Genomic DNA, 17,326 nt, shown 5'->3' on the forward strand with positions numbered 1-17,326 from the left:
TTAATGTCTTACTTTTTTTTTAATAAAGGCATTACCATATCTCATATTTTGGTAGTACAGAATTCAAGTTTTTACAGATTTGGTTCACAAAGGAATCACACATTGAACAGAGCAAACTTCCCAATCAGACAACTCGTAATAATAAAAAGTATAGCTTAAATAATAAAAATGATACAGTACAAAAATAGCTGGATTCATCCTGAAACTCACTTGTGGAAATTACAGTGACACAGTTTTTCTGTCTTTTCTTTTTTAGAAAAAGTAACATTTAAAAAAAAAAAAACGTTTTTATCCTGGTTTTGCAGCAGACTACAGAGTATAAAAGGATACATTCACTGGCGCTCTGTGATCTGACACAAGGCACTGTAGGTTTTATCTAGGTACAGGACTGTGTGTGTGTAGAGGAGAGGCAGTGCTATTGTGCCAGTCCTGCATCTTTAGCCATACCATAGAAGATTCCTCTCTGGAATAAGAGGTTTGTAGGAGTGTCAAATTCAGCAATCTGTCCCTTGTCCAAGACCAGCACTCTGCAAAGAGGTGAAGAGGGGTTAGTAGAATGTCTCATAACTTTATTAGGTTTCTGGAGAGAATAAGACCAAACAACACAATAACATGGCATCTTAGATCAAAATATGTATTTCTATGTCTGTCTGTCGGTTTATGCGTGTGTGCATGTGTTATGTATTGTACCTAGTATAGTCCATGATGGTGTTGAGTCTGTGAGCGATGGTGAAGACGGTGCAGTCCTCAAACTGTGTCCTGATGGTTGACTGGATGAGATCGTCGGTCTCTAGGTCGATGGCAGCTGTAGCTTCATCCAGAATCAGAATCCTCGTCTTCCTCAGAAGAGCCCTGGCTAAACATACCAGCTGCCTCTGGCCCACACTGAACACACACACAAAGGCATTATTCTTTTTCAGAAGAGTAAATCATGAAAGATATAAAAAGCTAAAAGAAATATTCAGAGAAGGAATACGTTCTTAAGAGAAAATCCTAATAAAGACATGTTTGTATTCCACATGTTTTCAGTGTTTAATTCCCACCTGAATATACAGGTAAAAAGCCTTGTACAGGTGCAAACATGTGTGAATGCAAATGGGTATCAAAGCATGCAGTTGTTGAGTGGTTAGGATTAGGTTACCTGAGGTTCTCTCCTCCCTCTGAACACTCTAGCTCCAGTTTAGCCGGCTGGTTGCTGACAAACTTGTTGAGGTGGGACAGTTCCAGAGCTTTCCATACCTCAACGTCACTGTACCTCTCAAAGGGGTCCAGGTTCATCCTCAGACTGCCAGAGAACAGCACTGGCTCCTGGGGAGGGAGAGAGGGTAGTGAAGGTGGAGGTGGAGGTGAGGACGGTGTAGGGTGTGTGGGTGTGTGTGTTTACCTGTGGTATAATGGTGAGTTTAGATCTCAGGTCATGCAGTCCTATCTCTGATATCTTGACCCCGTCGATGGTGATCTCTCCCCCTGCCGACTCCAGAAGCCGAAACAGGCACAGTGTCATAGAGGACTTACCAGCCCCAGTACGACCCACGATACCTATCTGTAAGGGATACACAAGGCAACTGTTAAATGGCTAATAACTACTGCCCCCCCTCACACCTACGCTGCTATAATGATTATTGATGAGATATATTACTACCACTACGCTGCTGTCCATCTTTTTCCCATCAGTATCTATTTATCCTGCTACTGGTCACTATTACTCCCATTTACATTTATACAGTGCATTCAGAAAGGATTCAGACCTCTTTACTTTTCCCACATTTTGTTACGTTACAGCCTTATTCTAAAATTGATTAAATTGTTTTTCCCCCCTCATCAATCTACACAAAAAAACGGAAACATGACATTTATATAAGTATTCAGACCCTATATTCAGTATTTTGTTGAGCACTTTGGCAGCGATTACAGCCTGGAGTCTTGGGTATGACGCTACAAGCTTGGCACACCTGTATTTGGAGAGTTTCTCCAGTTCTTCTCTGCAGATCCTCTCAAGCTCTGTCAGGTTGGACGGGGAGCGTCGCTGCACAGCTATTTTGTGCAGTATATCCGTCTATCATATCTACACTGTCACTCTTGCACACATACTCACCCACCCACCACTTATGCTGCAGCCATATTGTTTACTATTATTTATCCTGATACCAGTCACTTTCTCCTAATCCCTGCCTACATGTATATAGCCTCCTCTCTTTTTCTAGCGTTTTCTTTATTATATGTATTTTGTAAAAAATATATATTTTTACACTATTTTGATATGTATTACTTCAATGTTGGGTAGAGCTAACAAGTTAAGCCACTCACTGTACATGTGACAATACAACTTGAACATTTCCTGTGTGACATCTGCTGATGTAAAAAGGGCTGTATAAATGCATTTGATTTGAATGAAACCCTGCAACAAAAAGTGTACGCTGGAGATGCTCCCATACTCAGTGTTGTTCATCGTAGTTCACCAGTCTCAATTCAAATACTTCTTCCAGATAAATAAAGGTTCCATACTCAGTGTTGTTCATCGTAGTTCACCAGTCTCAATTCAAATACTTCTTCCAGATAAATAAAGGTTCCATACTCAGTGTTGTTTATCGTAGTTCACTAGTCTCAATTCAAATACTTCTTCCAGATAAATAAAGGTTCCATACTCAGTGTTGTTTATCGTAGTTCACCAGTCTCAATTCAAATACTTCTTCCAGATAAATAAAGGTTCCATACTCAGTGTTGTTCATCGTAGTTCACCAGTCTCAATTCAAATACTTCTTCCAGATAAATAAAGGTTCCATACTCAGTGTTGTTTATCGTAGTTCACCAGTCTCAATTCAAATACTTCTTCCAGATAAATAAAGGTTCCATACTCAGTGTTGTTTATCGTAGTTCACTAGTCTCAATTCAAATACTTCTTCCAGATAAATAAAGGTTCCATACTCAGTGTTGTTTATCGTAGTTCACCAGTCTCAATTCAAATACTTCTTCCAGATAAATAAAGGTTCCATACTCAGTGTTGTTTATCGTAGTTCACCAGTCTCAATTCAAATACTTCTTCCAGATAAATAAAGGTTCCATACTCAGTGTTGTTCATCGTAGTTCACCAGTCTCAATTCAAATACTTCTTCCAGATAAATAAAGGTTCCATACTCAGTGTTGTTTATCGTAGTTCACTAGTCTCAATTCAAATACTTCTTCCAGATAAATAAAGGTTCCATACTCAGTGTTGTTTATCGTAGTTCACCAGTCTCAATTCAAATACTTCTTCCAGATAAATAAAGGTTCCATACTCAGTGTTGTTCATCGTAGTTCACCAGTCTCAATTCAAATACTTCTTCCAGATAAATAAAGGTTCCATACTCAGTGTTGTTCATCGTAGTTCACCAGTCTCAATTCAAATACTTCTTCCAGATAAATAAAGGTTCCATACTCAGTGTTGTTCATCGTAGTTCACCAGTCTCAATTCAAATACTTCTTCCAGATAAATAAAGGTTCCATACTCAGTGTTGTTCATCGTAGTTCACCAGTCTCAATTCAAATACTTCTTCCAGATAAATAAAGGTTCCATACTCAGTGTTGTTCATCGTAGTTCACCAGTCTCAATTCAAATACTTCTTCCAGATAAATAAAGGTTCCATACTCAGTGTTGTTCATCGTAGTTCACCAGTCTCAATTCAAATACTTCTTCCAGATAAATAAAGGTTCCATACTCAGTGTTGTTCATCGTAGTTCACCAGTCTCAATTCAAATACTTCTTCCAGATAAATAAAGGTTCCATACTCAGTGTTGTTCATCGTAGTTCACTAGTCTCAATTCAAATACTTCTTCCAGATAAATAAAGGTTCCATACTCAGTGTTGTTCATCGTAGTTCACCAGTCTCAATTCAAATACTTCTTCCAGATAAATAAAGGTTCCATACTCAGTGTTGTTCATCGTAGTTCACTAGTCTCAATTCAAATACTTCTTCCAGATAAATAAAGGTTCCATACTCAGTGTTGTTCATCGTAGTTCACCAGTCTCAATTCAAATACTTCTTCCAGATAAATAAAGGTTCCATACTCAGTGTTGTTCATCGTAGTTCACTAGTCTCAATTCAAATACTTCTTCCAGATAAATAAAGGTTCCATACTCAGTGTTGTTCATCGTAGTTCACCAGTCTCAATTCAAATACTTCTTCCAGATAAATAAAGGTTCCATACTCAGTGTTGTTTATCGTAGTTCACTAGTCTCAATTCAAATACTTCTTCCAGATAAATAAAGGTTCCATACTCAGTGTTGTTCATCGTAGTTCACCAGTCTCAATTCAAATACTTCTTCCAGATAAATAAAGGTTCCATACTCAGTGTTGTTCATCGTAGTTCACCAGTCTCAATTCAAATACTTCTTCCAGATAAATAAAGGTTCCATACTCAGTGTTGTTCATCGTAGTTCACCAGTCTCAATTCAAATACTTCTTCCAGATAAATAAAGGTTCCATACTCAGTGTTGTTCATCGTAGTTCACTAGTCTCAATTCAAATACTTCTTCCAGATAAATAAAGGTTCCATACTCAGTGTTGTTCATCGTAGTTCACCAGTCTCAATTCAAATACTTCTTCCAGATAAATAAAGGTTCCATACTCAGTGTTGTTTATCGTAGTTCACTAGTCTCAATTCAAATACTTCTTCCAGATAAATAAAGGTTCCATACTCAGTGTTGTTCATCGTAGTTCACCAGTCTCAATTCAAATACTTCTTCCAGATAAATAAAGGTTCCATACTCAGTGTTGTTTATCGTAGTTCACTAGTCTCAATTCAAATACTTCTTCCAGATAAATAAAGGTTCCATACTCAGTGTTGTTCATCGTAGTTCACTAGTCTCAATTCAAATACTTCTTCCAGATAAATAAAGGTTCCATACTCAGTGTTGTTCATCGTAGTTCACCAGTCTCAATTCAAATACTTCTTCCAGATAAATAAAGGTTCCATACTCAGTGTTGTTCATCGTAGTTCACCAGTCTCAATTCAAATACTTCTTCCAGATAAATAAAGGTTCCATACTCAGTGTTGTTCATCGTAGTTCACTAGTCTCAATTCAAATACTTCTTCCAGATAAATAAAGGTTCCATACTCAGTGTTGTTCATCGTAGTTCACCAGTCTCAATTCAAATACTTCTTCCAGATAAATAAAGGTTCCATACTCAGTGTTGTTCATCGTAGTTCACTAGTCTCAATTCAAATACTTCTTCCAGATAAATAAAGGTTCCATACTCAGTGTTGTTCATCGTAGTTCACTAGTCTCAATTCAAATACTTCTTCCAGATAAATAAAGGTTCCATACTCAGTGTTGTTCATCGTAGTTCACCAGTCTCAATTCAAATACTTCTTCCAGATAAATAAAGGTTCCATACTCAGTGTTGTTCATCGTAGTTCACCAGTCTCAATTCAAATACTTCTTCCAGATAAATAAAGGTTCCATACTCAGTGTTGTTCATCGTAGTTCACTAGTCTCAATTCAAATACTTCTTCCAGATAAATAAAGGTTCCATACTCAGTGTTGTTCATCGTAGTTCACCAGTCTCAATTCAAATACTTCTTCCAGATAAATAAAGGTTCCATACTCAGTGTTGTTCATCGTAGTTCACTAGTCTCAATTCAAATACTTCTTCCAGATAAATAAAGGTTCCATACTCAGTGTTGTTCATCGTAGTTCACCAGTCTCAATTCAAATACTTCTTCCAGATAAATAAAGGTTCCATACTCAGTGTTGTTCATCGTAGTTCACCAGTCTCAATTCAAATACTTCTTCCAGATAAATAAAGGTTCCATACTCAAGTGTTGTTTATCGTAGTTCACCAGTCTCAATTCAAATACTTCTTCCAGATAAATAAAGGTTCCATACTCAGTGTTGTTCATCGTAGTTCACCAGTCTCAATTCAAATACTTCTTCCAGATAAATAAAGGTTCCATACTCAAGTGTTGTTTATCGTAGTTCACCAGTCTCAATTCAAATACTTCTTCCAGATAAATAAAGGTTCCATACTCAGTGTTGTTTATCGTAGTTCACCAGTCTCAATTCAAATACTTCTTCCAGATAAATAAAGGTTCCATACTCAGTGTTGTTCATCGTAGTTCACCAGTCTCAATTCAAATACTTCTTCCAGATAAATAAAGGTTCCATACTTTTCTGGATATCTGCATGCTCGACACACACATCAGTGCCAGCTCTGATAAACAGAACTTTATCTGTGTATGAAATGTGATGGCAGGAGTACAGCGTTTTCATGGAGGTACATTCTATAAAATAGTGTGTTAAACAAGCATTTAACTTGTTCTGATTGGCATATGAAGCAATGTTTTTCACCCCAAAATGAACATCTGCCAGGTGTTTACATGGTGTCAAGTTTCTCTGTTCATTTGTGACTGAAATGAAAGCCTTATTGCAGTATCTGCTGTACCAGTCAAGCATTTAGACACACCTACTCATTCCAGGACTTTTCTTTACTATTTTCTACATTGTAAATATGGAATCATGTAGTAACCAAAATAAAGTGTTAAACAAATCAGAATATATTTTACATTTGAGATTCTTCAAAAGTAACCACCCTTTGCCTTTGACAGCTTTGCACACTCTTGGCATTCTCTCAACCAGCTTACCTGGAATGCATTACAATTAACAGGTTTGCCTTGTTAAAAGTCAATTTGTGGAATTTCTGTCCTCCTTAATGCGTTTGAGCCAATCAGTTGTGTTGTGACAAGGTAGGGGTGATATAGAGAAGGAAGCCCTATTTGGTAAAAGACCAAGTCTATATTATGGCAAGACCAGCTCAAATAAGCAAATAGAACTGACAGTCCATCAATACTTTAAGACATGACGGTCGGTCATTCTGGAAAATTTCAAGAGCTTTTGAAAGTGCATTCGCAAAAACCATAAAGTACTATGATGAAACTGGCTCTCAGGAGGACCGTCACAGGAAAGGAAGACCCAGAGTTACCTCTGCTGCAGAGGGTAAGTTCGTTAGAGTTACCAGCCTCAGAAATTGCAGCCCAAAAAAGTGCTTCAGAGTTCAAGTAACACGTAAGACACATCTCAACATCAATTGTTCAGAGAAGACTGCATGAATCAGGCCCTTCATGGTCAAATTTCTGCAAAGAAACCACTACTACAGGACACCCATTAGAAGAAGAGACTTAGGCCAAGAAACACGAGCAATGGACATTAGACCAGTGGATATCTGTCCTTTGGTATGACGAGTCCAAATTTGAGATTTTTAGTTGTTTCAACTGCTATGTCTTTGTGAGACACAGAGTAGGTGAATGGATGATATCCGCATGAGTGGTTCCGACCGTGAAGCATGTAGGTGTGAGTGTGCTTTGATAGTGTGGGTGTGCTTTGGTGACACGGTCAGTGATTTATTTACAATTCAAGGCACACTTAACCAGCATGGCTATCACAACATTCTGCAGCGATACGCCATCCCATCTGGTTTGTGCTTAGTCCCACTATCTTTAATTTTTCAACACACCTCCAAAGTGTGAAAGGGCTATTTTACCAAGGAGGAGAGTGATGGAGTGCTGCATCAGATAACCTGGCCTCCACAATAACCCGACCTCAACCCAATTGAGATGGTTTGGGATGAGTTGGACCGCAGAGTGAAGGAAAAACAGCCAACAAGTGCTCAGCATATGTGGGCTCTCCTTCAAGACTATTGGAAAAGCATTCCTCATGAAGCTGGTTGAGAGAATGCCAAGAGTGTGCAAAGCTGACATCAAGGCACTAGGGGGCACGAATCTCAAATAAAAAAAATATTTGGATTTGTTTAACACGTTTTTGGTTACTAAATGATCCCATGTGTGTTATTTCATAGGTTTGATGTCTTCACTATTATTCTACAATGTAGAAAATAGTAAAAATAAAGAAAAACCCTTGAACAAGGAGGTGTGTCCAAACTTTTGACTGGTGCTGTATGTCATGTTTAATGTGCTTGTTTTCCCTCATCAGTCTACAGAATCAAGGCCTGTATGTCTGTTGTGCTCACCTTCTCTCCTCCTTTGACACTGAGGGTGAGGTTCTTAAGGACCAGCTCCAGTCCCTCTCTGTACCTCACACTGTAGTCACTGAACTCTACGTTCCCCTGGGACGGCCAATCAGGCGAAGGCTTCTTGTCCTCCACCTCCCATGGGGCCTAGCAACATACACAATTATACACAACAATAAGCATGATGCACACTTGAAATTCTGTCCACATCTGCAGAGGTTGAGGAAGGACAGCCACAAACAAACACACATGCACCTACTGTAGCACAGTGTAAGACTATAAACTCAATCACATGATCAGTAAAGAGGGTGGCATATTTGTTGGGTGTAATAAACAAAGTGGTCTGAAATGTACAGTATACTAGTGCCCAGCCGCCCAACATCAAAGGTAGGCCTTATACGGCACATAATATCCAAGATGTAGTTACTTTTAGTCTTTTATGGTTGTGATTGTGAGTTTGATTTGGCAGCCAAACAGTCAAAGGAATGTGTAAATTCCAGATTTTTTTTTTATGGATTATTTTCCTGGAAAACAGCATGAACAATGTTTCTCTATTAAGAGCATATAAAACACACTTCAAGTGCCAATTTATGAGAGACAACAAGATGGTCAGTAAATAACAGACAGCAGGCCACAACATTTCCACTGTCGCTTTGCCTTGTACTTTATGAGCGATTAGACCTGGTTTATTTCCATATGTAATGTACCATTCTAGTAAGCACCGTGTGGATGTATTTTTTTTGTACCTCAGTCTTGGTCTCAGAGTACTCCTTCACTCTCTCCACAGCTACGATGTTGCTCTCCAGATCTGACGTCATCCTCACCATCCAGTTCAGTGACATGGTCACCTGTTACAAGGAAAACACAGTAGCATGAGAGATGCTTATGGGGGGGGGACACACACACGCCATTAAGCCATCAGTCTGAAGTGTCCCCACTTGCGTTGCTGAATAACTAGCTTTCGGTGGGTTCGAGCCTCGGTATGAGCTCAATAAGGAAGAAACGGTAGTAGCCAAGCAAGCAGTGTGACGTCCTTAACACGAGCACTACAGAATCACAGTGGCAAGCAATGGGCACCATTTGCAGCAGACAGTTAAACGGACAGTAGATATGTTGTACTGTACCAGTAGAGCGTAGGACACAGAGAGTCCCACCAGTCCAGGGTTGAGCTTGTCTTTCCCGATCACAGCAAACAGAGCAGAAAACAGTACGATGCAGTTCCCAATGAACTCTATACGCACCCCTAACCACCTACACACACACAACACAGTTAGAGCAGCGCTGACCCACAGTGTTTTTCTACACAGTAGTTACACTGAACCTGCCTATGTAAATATACAGAAGAAAAAAAAATGAAACGCAACATGTAAAGCTCAGGAGGTTGGTGGAACCTTAATTGGGGAGGACGAGCTCATGGTAATGGCTGGAGAGGAATCAGTGGAATGGTATCAAATACATCAAACATGGTTTCCATGTGATTGGTGCCAATCCATTCGTTCCGTTCCAGATATTATTGTGAGCCGTCCTCCACTCAGCAGCCTCCACTAATGTAAAGTGTTGGTCCAATATTTATGAGCTGAAATTAAATAGAATTTTCCATATGCAAAAAAATCGTCTCTCTCAAATTGTTTACATCCCTGTTAGCATTTCTCCTTTGCCAGGTGTACCTTGTGCTTGGGACAATAAAAAGCCACTAAAATGTGCAGTTTTGTCACAAAACACCACACATGCGTGCAATTGGCATGCTGAGTGCAGGAATGTCCAACAAAGCTGTTTCCAGATAATTGAATGTTCATGTCTCTACTATAAGCCGCCTCCAATGTCTTTTGAGTATTTGGCAGTACATGTCCAACCAGCCTCACAACCACAGACCATGTGTAACCACACCAGCCCAGGACCTCCACATCCGGCTTCTTCACCTGCGGGATCGTCCGAGACCAGCCACTTGGACAGCTGATGAAACTAAAACATATTTTGGTCTGTAATAAAGCCCTTTAGTGGAGAAAAACTCATTCTGATTGGCTGGGCCTGGCTCCCCAGTGGGTGGGCCTATGCACTCCCAGGCCCACCCATTGCTGCACCCCTACCCAGTCATGTGAATTCCATAGATTAGGGCCTAATGAATTTATTCCAATTGACTGATTTCCTTCTATGAACTGTAACTCAGTAAAATTGTTGAAACTGTTGCGCTCATATTTTTGTTCAATATATATTACCATGCAAATACATTGATTAGATACAGTATTAGGAGCACTTATTGTAAATGCGGGACACTCATGTTTTATGTACTTTGCGTTGGAACGTGTGCCTGTTGAGCATACTTTCAACATGAGCACCAGTCAGTGATTATGTTCCAATTCTCAAAATGCAATGGACAGTCAAATACTGTACCGTCATTTTGAAGAGAGAATCCTAGCCCACTTGGGATTATTACCAAGACCCTTCAGAGCAGTAGCCAAAAAAGGGAGCAAATTAAGAATTTTACATTGGAGCCATTTAGCAGACGCGCTTATCCGAGCAATTAGGGTTAAGTCCCTTGCTCAAGGGCACATCAACATATTTTCCACCTAGTCAGCTCGGGGATTCAAACCAGTGCCCTTTCGGTTACTGACCCAACACTCTTAAGGCAAGGCAACCTGCCGCCCCAAAGACAATTGGAACACAGGCACTGTCCTCCAGAGTCCATAGTGAATGTACAGTAAGATATAGACACCACCTACCTGTTGGACACTATACCAGGGTAGTAACTCTTCTGGTTCTCATCCACCTTCATGTCACTCATTAGTACAAAGGCATCGTGTCTGCAGTAGGCTCTGATTACACTAGAGCCAGTGACGGTCTCAGAGAAATGGGAGTATATAGGAGACCTGCTGACCGACTCCAGGCGCTTTAACTGCCGAGATGTGGCCACGTAAAATCTCTACAACCGTGGGGAAGAGAGACGAACAACACATTATATAGTAACTGAACACGGGGATACAAGCTGTGACAGTAAGCAACTAGGAAGAGCACACTGCAGTAACACACTATATGTAGTAAGGTCAGGGTTCACAAAACATCTGCAGAGTTCCTTTGACAGACTAATAGAGTAATAGATTCATTTCATAGTGATATATATATTTATAGTCATATTTAGCTAGCGTTTACATTAATTATGATAATGCCAGTTCTTGAACTCTGCGGATACTCTTTCCACCCAGCCCAGTCTACGAAATAAGGTATATTTAATTTGATTATCAAATCAATGTATAAATCATCCAGTACTAAACACATTTGATTACACTTTGATCAAATCAACACTTCAATGTCCATTAGTGCTTAAATGCCATCATAATATTGCAGTGTACGGGTTGGCTTTTAAACACTAACACATTATTAAAGGTCAAATTCATACATATAGAATAATTAAAAGTCCCAGTGAGTAAGAAATAGCCCTTTTTTCAATGATTGAGAGACACACGGAGAAGGTAAATAAAAGACAATGCAGATAAATCAAAAAGGAGAAGGAGTATATGCAGATGTTAGATCATGGCGACCCAGTTAACAGCGCTGCAGCTCCAGTTAGCAGGCATCTCCCAGAGGCACATGTGAACACACAGAACCCTGCTTACATTCACTATATAGAGCCCAGCCCGATCAATGTTTTTTTGGGGGGTCAGATTCTGATTTATTAGGGGACAAAACATACCGATATGTCTTACTCATTGAATTTGCATAAATTGCCATTCAAAAGTGCAATTGTCCAATAACTACGCTTCAAATGTTGATTTCATACATCGTGACAAGAATGTACACAAATATGTCGCCTCGTTCTGAGAATGGCCGCATTTGTTCAGAAAAGCATGAGATTTTAAAATCCTTTTTACTGAATATCGGTTAACGGTTGAATTATCATCTGATAACGATATAGTGGTAAAAGGCCAATATCGGCCGATAATATTGGTTGAATTATATATCGGTCGGGCTCCAGATATATATCAGTTTTCCAACTTCTGCAAACTTCTGGAAAGCACAAGCCCCAATGGCCCTCAGCGAAACATCCAAATGCAGATACTACAAACTAAACTATTTTTCGCTCGGGATCACGTACTCGCTTTAGACCTTCTCAATCAGAATGATTGGAAGGTAGAAAGGAGGTGATTGCTTGTCGATTTCTTGAAATGAAATCAGTGTGCTGCAGGTGCGTGGACATTTCAAACGGATGAAAATCAGATCAATTGATGCTCAACACATTCTATCAGTGACCAGCAATTTGAAGAAGCCTTGTGGCTCCTATCAAGTGTCGTCATTTTGTGGGTCAAATCTCCAGACGCAATAAAAAAAAAAGAACTAATCGTCTTAGTGCGTTAGTAGTAGATAGCCAAACAGTTATTCACAACAAATGGATGCTAAATGGATGTTGGATGATTTGAAGTTTAACTGATTAGGATGAATTATAAACTTCGGAATTAACATTCAGTAACCACGATGACACGATAATGCCTACCCCCCCACACACACACCAGTATTCAATACAGATACCGAACGGCTGCTCACCATCTACCCCCAGTCCAATTCAAAATTCAGTGCATCGAATTATCATAGTGAAGCCAAGTCAATGGAATATCAATAATCTTGGTCATAATGCCATATGCTGAGGTTCCACATCCATATACCTTGGGGTGGTGTGATCTAGAAGAACAGCCGTTCCACACAAACCAAACAACTAGAGACTGGAGCCTTAGGCTACACACTAAACCTCCACTCGCTAGTCTGCTACTGTGTCTTCCCACCAAGCAAACCCCACTGCAACACTAAGACAACGAGAATGATGGTCACATCTACCACAGCAAACTGTACACACAACAGCAGCAATCTACCAGCCCACACACACACACACACACACACACACACACACACACACACACACACACGCTGTATTAGAGTTATTAATGAGTTGTTTCCTATTTACCTGGACCCACCAATAGAACACCATTAACGGCACTACGACTAGTAGGAACAGAGGGGTGAGGGCAGAGCATACGATCAGCACATTCACCGTGTACCAGAAAGTGCGCATCCATATATCAATATTGTCTGGGATGTGCGAGTCTATAATGTCCATGTCTTTGCTGAAGCGGTTGAGTACGCGCCCTGTGGGGGTGCTCTCGAAGAAGCCCTGGGGTGCCCTCAGCAACCTCTGGAGCATGTGGAGGTGCATGAGTTCAGCTGCCCGCAGCATGCTGTAGGCCTTGGACAGCAGACAGTTGGCCAGCAACAGCACACCTGGGAGAGGGGGGAGGGGCACAGGTGACAACCACAATACTGTTAATTGGATCTCTCTCCCTCCCACTGGTATAGAAGCCTTTGGCAGTACAAAGTAATGACCCAAATATTAACTTCCTGGGTCAAGAACTAAAGGAATTGCATGGAAACACTGCATACCAATACCCTAGAGTCAGACAAGAAATAAAAGAACCTCAAAACTCTCTAATGTGCAGATGGACACCTGTTGCATCAGACTACTACTTGCCTTTCCATTCATTCACCGCCAGAGGGCAGCAGCACACCAGAGTTCTCATCTTTCCTGTAAGCACAAACCTAAAACCCTCACCTTTAGATCAGGTCTAGGGGCAACTTCATCCTACGCCACTCTAGTCTAAATCTATGTTCTCCAGCTACAATACATTCTCCACTGTGTCCCTGAGAAGGACGTTGGGTGGTAAAGAAAGCACAGTAGTGTTCTGAGCTCTCAGCTTGATCGCCTCAAGAGGACCAGAGTAAACAAACAAACAAGATCAGCTGAACTGAAGCCTCCTTCACTACTGTGTGTACACAGCACCGGCTGTGGGTGAACCAACCCTGCTGTGTGTGTCTGCGCGTGTGGGTAAACAGGCTGCAGGCAGGGCAGGATGTGCTATAGGGCCGCTGAGAGGGAGAGAGAGGATGTGAATGCATAGTTAGGGGAGAGGAGACGGAGGAGAGCAAATGCTCAACAGATAACAGGAACACAAAAAGCTGCAGAGAAACAAAAAGCCAAAGGTCACAGAAACTGCTCCAACAATCAGGGTGCCTCATGCTGCATTCAGGAAGGTAAACAACCCACTTTGGCAGAAATTGAAATGAAAAGGAGGGGGGAGGTGGGATAAGTATTACTTGACACCATAAACTCCTGCCCTGGAGAGTAGAGCAACCAACCATTAGCTCTTCAGAACAGAACCAATACCTGGACAAAGATGTATATGAAAGCCAGCGGGGCTATGACCACGGCGAAGATGGGGGTGCTGGCCACTATGACTATCATGGTGGAGAGAGAGGAGAAGAAGGTCCCGAGGAACATGAGAACGGTGGAGGGCAGTGCCTCGTCGATGACGTAGATGTCCTTAGAGAAGCGGTTGATGACCCTGCCTATGGGGGTGGTGTCAAAGAAAGACTGGGGGGTGTGAAACTTGTTGTCCAGGAGGGCATAGTGGAGCTTCCTGGCTGCTCCGATGTTCCCCATGGCCAGGGTGAAGGAGGAGACCATGACCAGCAGCCCTGAGATGGAGGGAGGAGGAAGAGAGGGAGGGAGCGGGGAGATGAGGGAGGAGGCAGTGGGTTCTGTATGTGTCCGCTCTCATGAATGCAGAGACCCTTTTCAATTTCATTCAAATCAAGCTCACAGTGTTACTGGAAAAGGACCTGAGGTGTTGAGGCCAAGGTCCTCACACAAGACCAACCACTCATAGTTAGCATCATACAGTAATAAAGTAAAAAACATACAATTGTCATATACACAGCAAAATCTACAACAACAAAACCTCTTCGGCACAAATGACCCAAACACCACAGACAAATTGTATTATTGAATACTTTCAGTCATCTTAAGGTGGATAGGTATTGTTATCCTAAAGGTACTGGACAGCAGGTCTCCTCACCTTGTGCTATGCCCAAAGCAGCATACACCCCCACCCTCATGCTGACATTCTCCTGGGTCATGTTCTGAGCTGCGTCATTGGTCCACTGGCTCAGCCAGACGTTGGCTCCAATGGAGGCAGCACTCTGGCAGCCGTACAGGAAACAGATGAAGAGGGACAGCAGAGGCCCTACTGCCTTGGCATACTCCCAGAACACCTTGCTCTTCACCTGAGGACAGGGAGGAAAGGGCCGTTAGAGGTCAGGGGTTAGAGATCAGTGGCTCTAAAACTTTGGAATACTCCCATAACACCTTAATCTTCACCTGAGGACAGGGAGGAGACAGAGGTTAAAGGTCAGGGGTAAGAGGTTAGACATCAGAGGCCGTACTCTCTCGGAATACACCCGGAAACAACTTCACCTGGGGGTAGGAGAGAGTAGAAGTCTACATCTTCAGTTTACGAAACTATGTATCCCCATAGCTCTACGCACCCTGCCTGTCTCAGCGGTCTCTGCTTGGATGAGTTTCTCCACCTTGGGTAGTTTCTTCTCTGAGTCAGATTCGGCATGCTTCCTCTCGCTGCACAGACGCTTCCGGACAGACCTGCTCTTTGGGTTCTCCAGGTCCCCTGAGATGATGCTGATCTGCCTGCAGGGAGAGAGGAAGTGATTGATCGCTCAATCAATTGTTGTGTATATCATACATTTGAAAAAAGTGCTTGACAGCAACTCAAGTCCAAAGCCCCATAACATATGACATTTATCTATTAAAAAGAGGTAAAACATACCATAGAACTTTTAGCTAAATAAACAATCCCCTGCATATTAAGAGAGGGCTTAATATGCTGCATTTTTACCAGATAAAATGGTTCAATCAAATACTTCAACAAACTTTTCCTCCGGTCAGCTAGGGTGACCACATGTTCAGGATTGTACAGGACAGTCCTGCATTTTGGCCCTTTGTCCCGCAACCAAACAATCATGTCCTGCATTTTATCAAACAAATTAAAACGCCACTAATTTACAACAAAAAAAGTTGATTTGGCCCATATTTCTGTCAGACTTCCCATTCATTTGATAAGAATTGACATTCCAACCTGACATTCTTTTGCAGTCACATTGCACTTATGACAAGATATATACCATAAGGATGTGGTACTGATGATGTTAAACATCTCCAATCTGTGTTGAGATCTGATATTCTGCGCAGTGCAAGATGAGACGCCAATGTGATATCGTCAACCAATCACATTTGTCAAATCTTTTCAGGCTAAATTCCAGCGGACAGTTATAACTACTTACAAAAAGTGTGCCTCTAATAAAGAGCTAAAAAAGTAAGTCAACTTGTGAGAGTCTCCATGCTCATTAGTTGCTCATTCAACATATTTGCTGCTACTTCACTCAATCCCGTTTTAAAAGTCTCCCTTCCTAATTGTTGTACATTCCCTGAGACCAACCAGAAACATTTCCTTGGACAAATATTCCTAGATTTTCATAACAACCACACGTGGTCTCTCATTTCTGCATCACCACATTTTACATGAGACAAAAAAGGTACGCATTAATTAATTTGCTTAGTGCAGCGGGGAGGGGGATTTTTGTCCAGGGGAGGTTTTTTTAAATGACACTACTGACACATTTAATAAAAACATTGCAAATTGGCATGCAAAATGTCCGAATTGCCAGAGCAAAATCAGACATTTTGGCCCGCAACTGTCACAAAGAAAAAAGCAGAAGAATCCTGGAGGGACTGCCTTATGAACGGTTACAGAGACTTAGAAGTACCTTATGAACTGTCTCTTTGCCTCATTGACCACTGGTTCGTTGTCCACCATGTCTGTATGGTTGCTAAGGGCGTCGTCAGGGAAGTTTTCTTCTTCGTCAATCAAAGCCTCTGTGGGTGTTGAGTTACAGCGTTACCGTGGTAATTATGTAGCAGGTGTACACACTCCTATAGGTGTAAGGCAGGGACAGCTAACTCTCCTCCTAGAGAGCTACTGGGTATTTAGGGTTTTGTTCCAACCCAACTAACAAACCTGAAACAGCTAGTAGCTTGCACACCCAGTAGCCTTCAAGGACACATGTTGGCACGTACTGGTGTAAGGGGAACAGTGGAACCCCAAGGGGATTAACATCAATAGAATCCGCCCTTCTGCTTTAGCCCTCAAATTCAAATCTAGACCTTGAAACCAGTTTCACTGCTTTTCTTCATTCTTCCCCTCGAATCAGAGACCAATTTAAACCTGGGACCGGGGGATAGGTCGCTGACTAGTGGTGGCAATTCAGCATGATACATGTCCATTGGGGTGGGGGCAGGGTAAAAATGTCCATATGATAACATATAACGACACATAAGAAAACATTTGAAGTATTCCAAAGACATGTTCTCACACGATTTCAAGTGACCAAAAATGTATGTGGTTTTCCTTTAAGGGACACTAAGTGGGTGC

General features: G+C 41.4%; 1 protein-coding gene and 1 long non-coding RNA gene across 55 annotated transcripts in view; one reads left to right on the plus strand and one right to left on the minus strand.

Moving 5' to 3' along the window:
* Positions 1–17,326, minus strand: part of abcc3 (ATP-binding cassette, sub-family C (CFTR/MRP), member 3) — a 65,693-nt gene continuing 48,367 nt past the window's right edge. For 2 of the 5 annotated variants that reach the window (XM_052478128.1, XM_052478131.1), the window contains 12 exons: positions 16,662–16,770; positions 15,369–15,525; positions 14,900–15,107; positions 12,955–13,268; positions 10,724–10,923; positions 9,128–9,254; positions 8,750–8,851; positions 8,004–8,150; positions 1,385–1,543; positions 1,142–1,308; positions 691–885; positions 1–527 (listed from right to left, as the gene is read on the minus strand). In XM_052478128.1, the coding sequence (XP_052334088.1) occupies positions 416–527; positions 691–885; positions 1,142–1,308; positions 1,385–1,543; positions 8,004–8,150; positions 8,750–8,851; positions 9,128–9,254; positions 10,724–10,923; positions 12,955–13,268; positions 14,900–15,107; positions 15,369–15,525; positions 16,662–16,770 (1,997 nt within the window). In that variant the 3' untranslated portion in view covers positions 1–415. Of the gene's footprint in view, positions 528–690; positions 886–1,141; positions 1,309–1,384; positions 1,544–8,003; positions 8,151–8,749; positions 8,852–9,127; positions 9,255–10,723; positions 10,924–12,954; positions 13,269–14,208; positions 14,520–14,899; positions 15,108–15,368; positions 15,526–16,661; positions 16,771–17,326 lie in introns of those variants that run through there. The other 3 variants (XM_052478129.1, XM_052478132.1, XM_052478130.1) reach the window with 3 other exon arrangements.
* On the plus strand, positions 2,352–6,148 carry LOC127911438 (uncharacterized). Of its 50 annotated transcripts, XR_008078524.1 has the most exons (13): positions 2,471–2,776; positions 2,847–3,056; positions 3,127–3,196; positions 3,687–3,826; positions 3,897–4,106; positions 4,457–4,596; positions 4,807–4,876; positions 4,947–5,086; positions 5,157–5,296; positions 5,437–5,506; positions 5,787–5,857; positions 5,928–5,998; positions 6,069–6,148. It is a non-coding gene; the product is annotated as an uncharacterized LOC127911438 (long non-coding RNA). The 50 variants fall into 50 exon arrangements; XR_008078509.1 differs by lacking the exons at positions 3,127–3,196; positions 5,787–5,857; positions 5,928–5,998 and adding an exon at positions 3,197–3,266 and having other exon boundaries at positions 2,847–3,126; positions 3,757–3,826; positions 5,437–5,716; positions 5,999–6,142; XR_008078544.1 differs by lacking the exons at positions 5,787–5,857; positions 5,928–5,998 and having other exon boundaries at positions 3,127–3,266; positions 3,757–3,966; positions 4,037–4,246; ... (2 more) ...; positions 5,437–5,716; positions 5,999–6,142.

The sequence above is a fragment of the Oncorhynchus keta genome, chromosome 24 (assembly GCF_023373465.1).
Source record: "Oncorhynchus keta strain PuntledgeMale-10-30-2019 chromosome 24, Oket_V2, whole genome shotgun sequence".
NCBI classification, from domain to species: domain Eukaryota; kingdom Metazoa; phylum Chordata; class Actinopteri; order Salmoniformes; family Salmonidae; genus Oncorhynchus; species Oncorhynchus keta.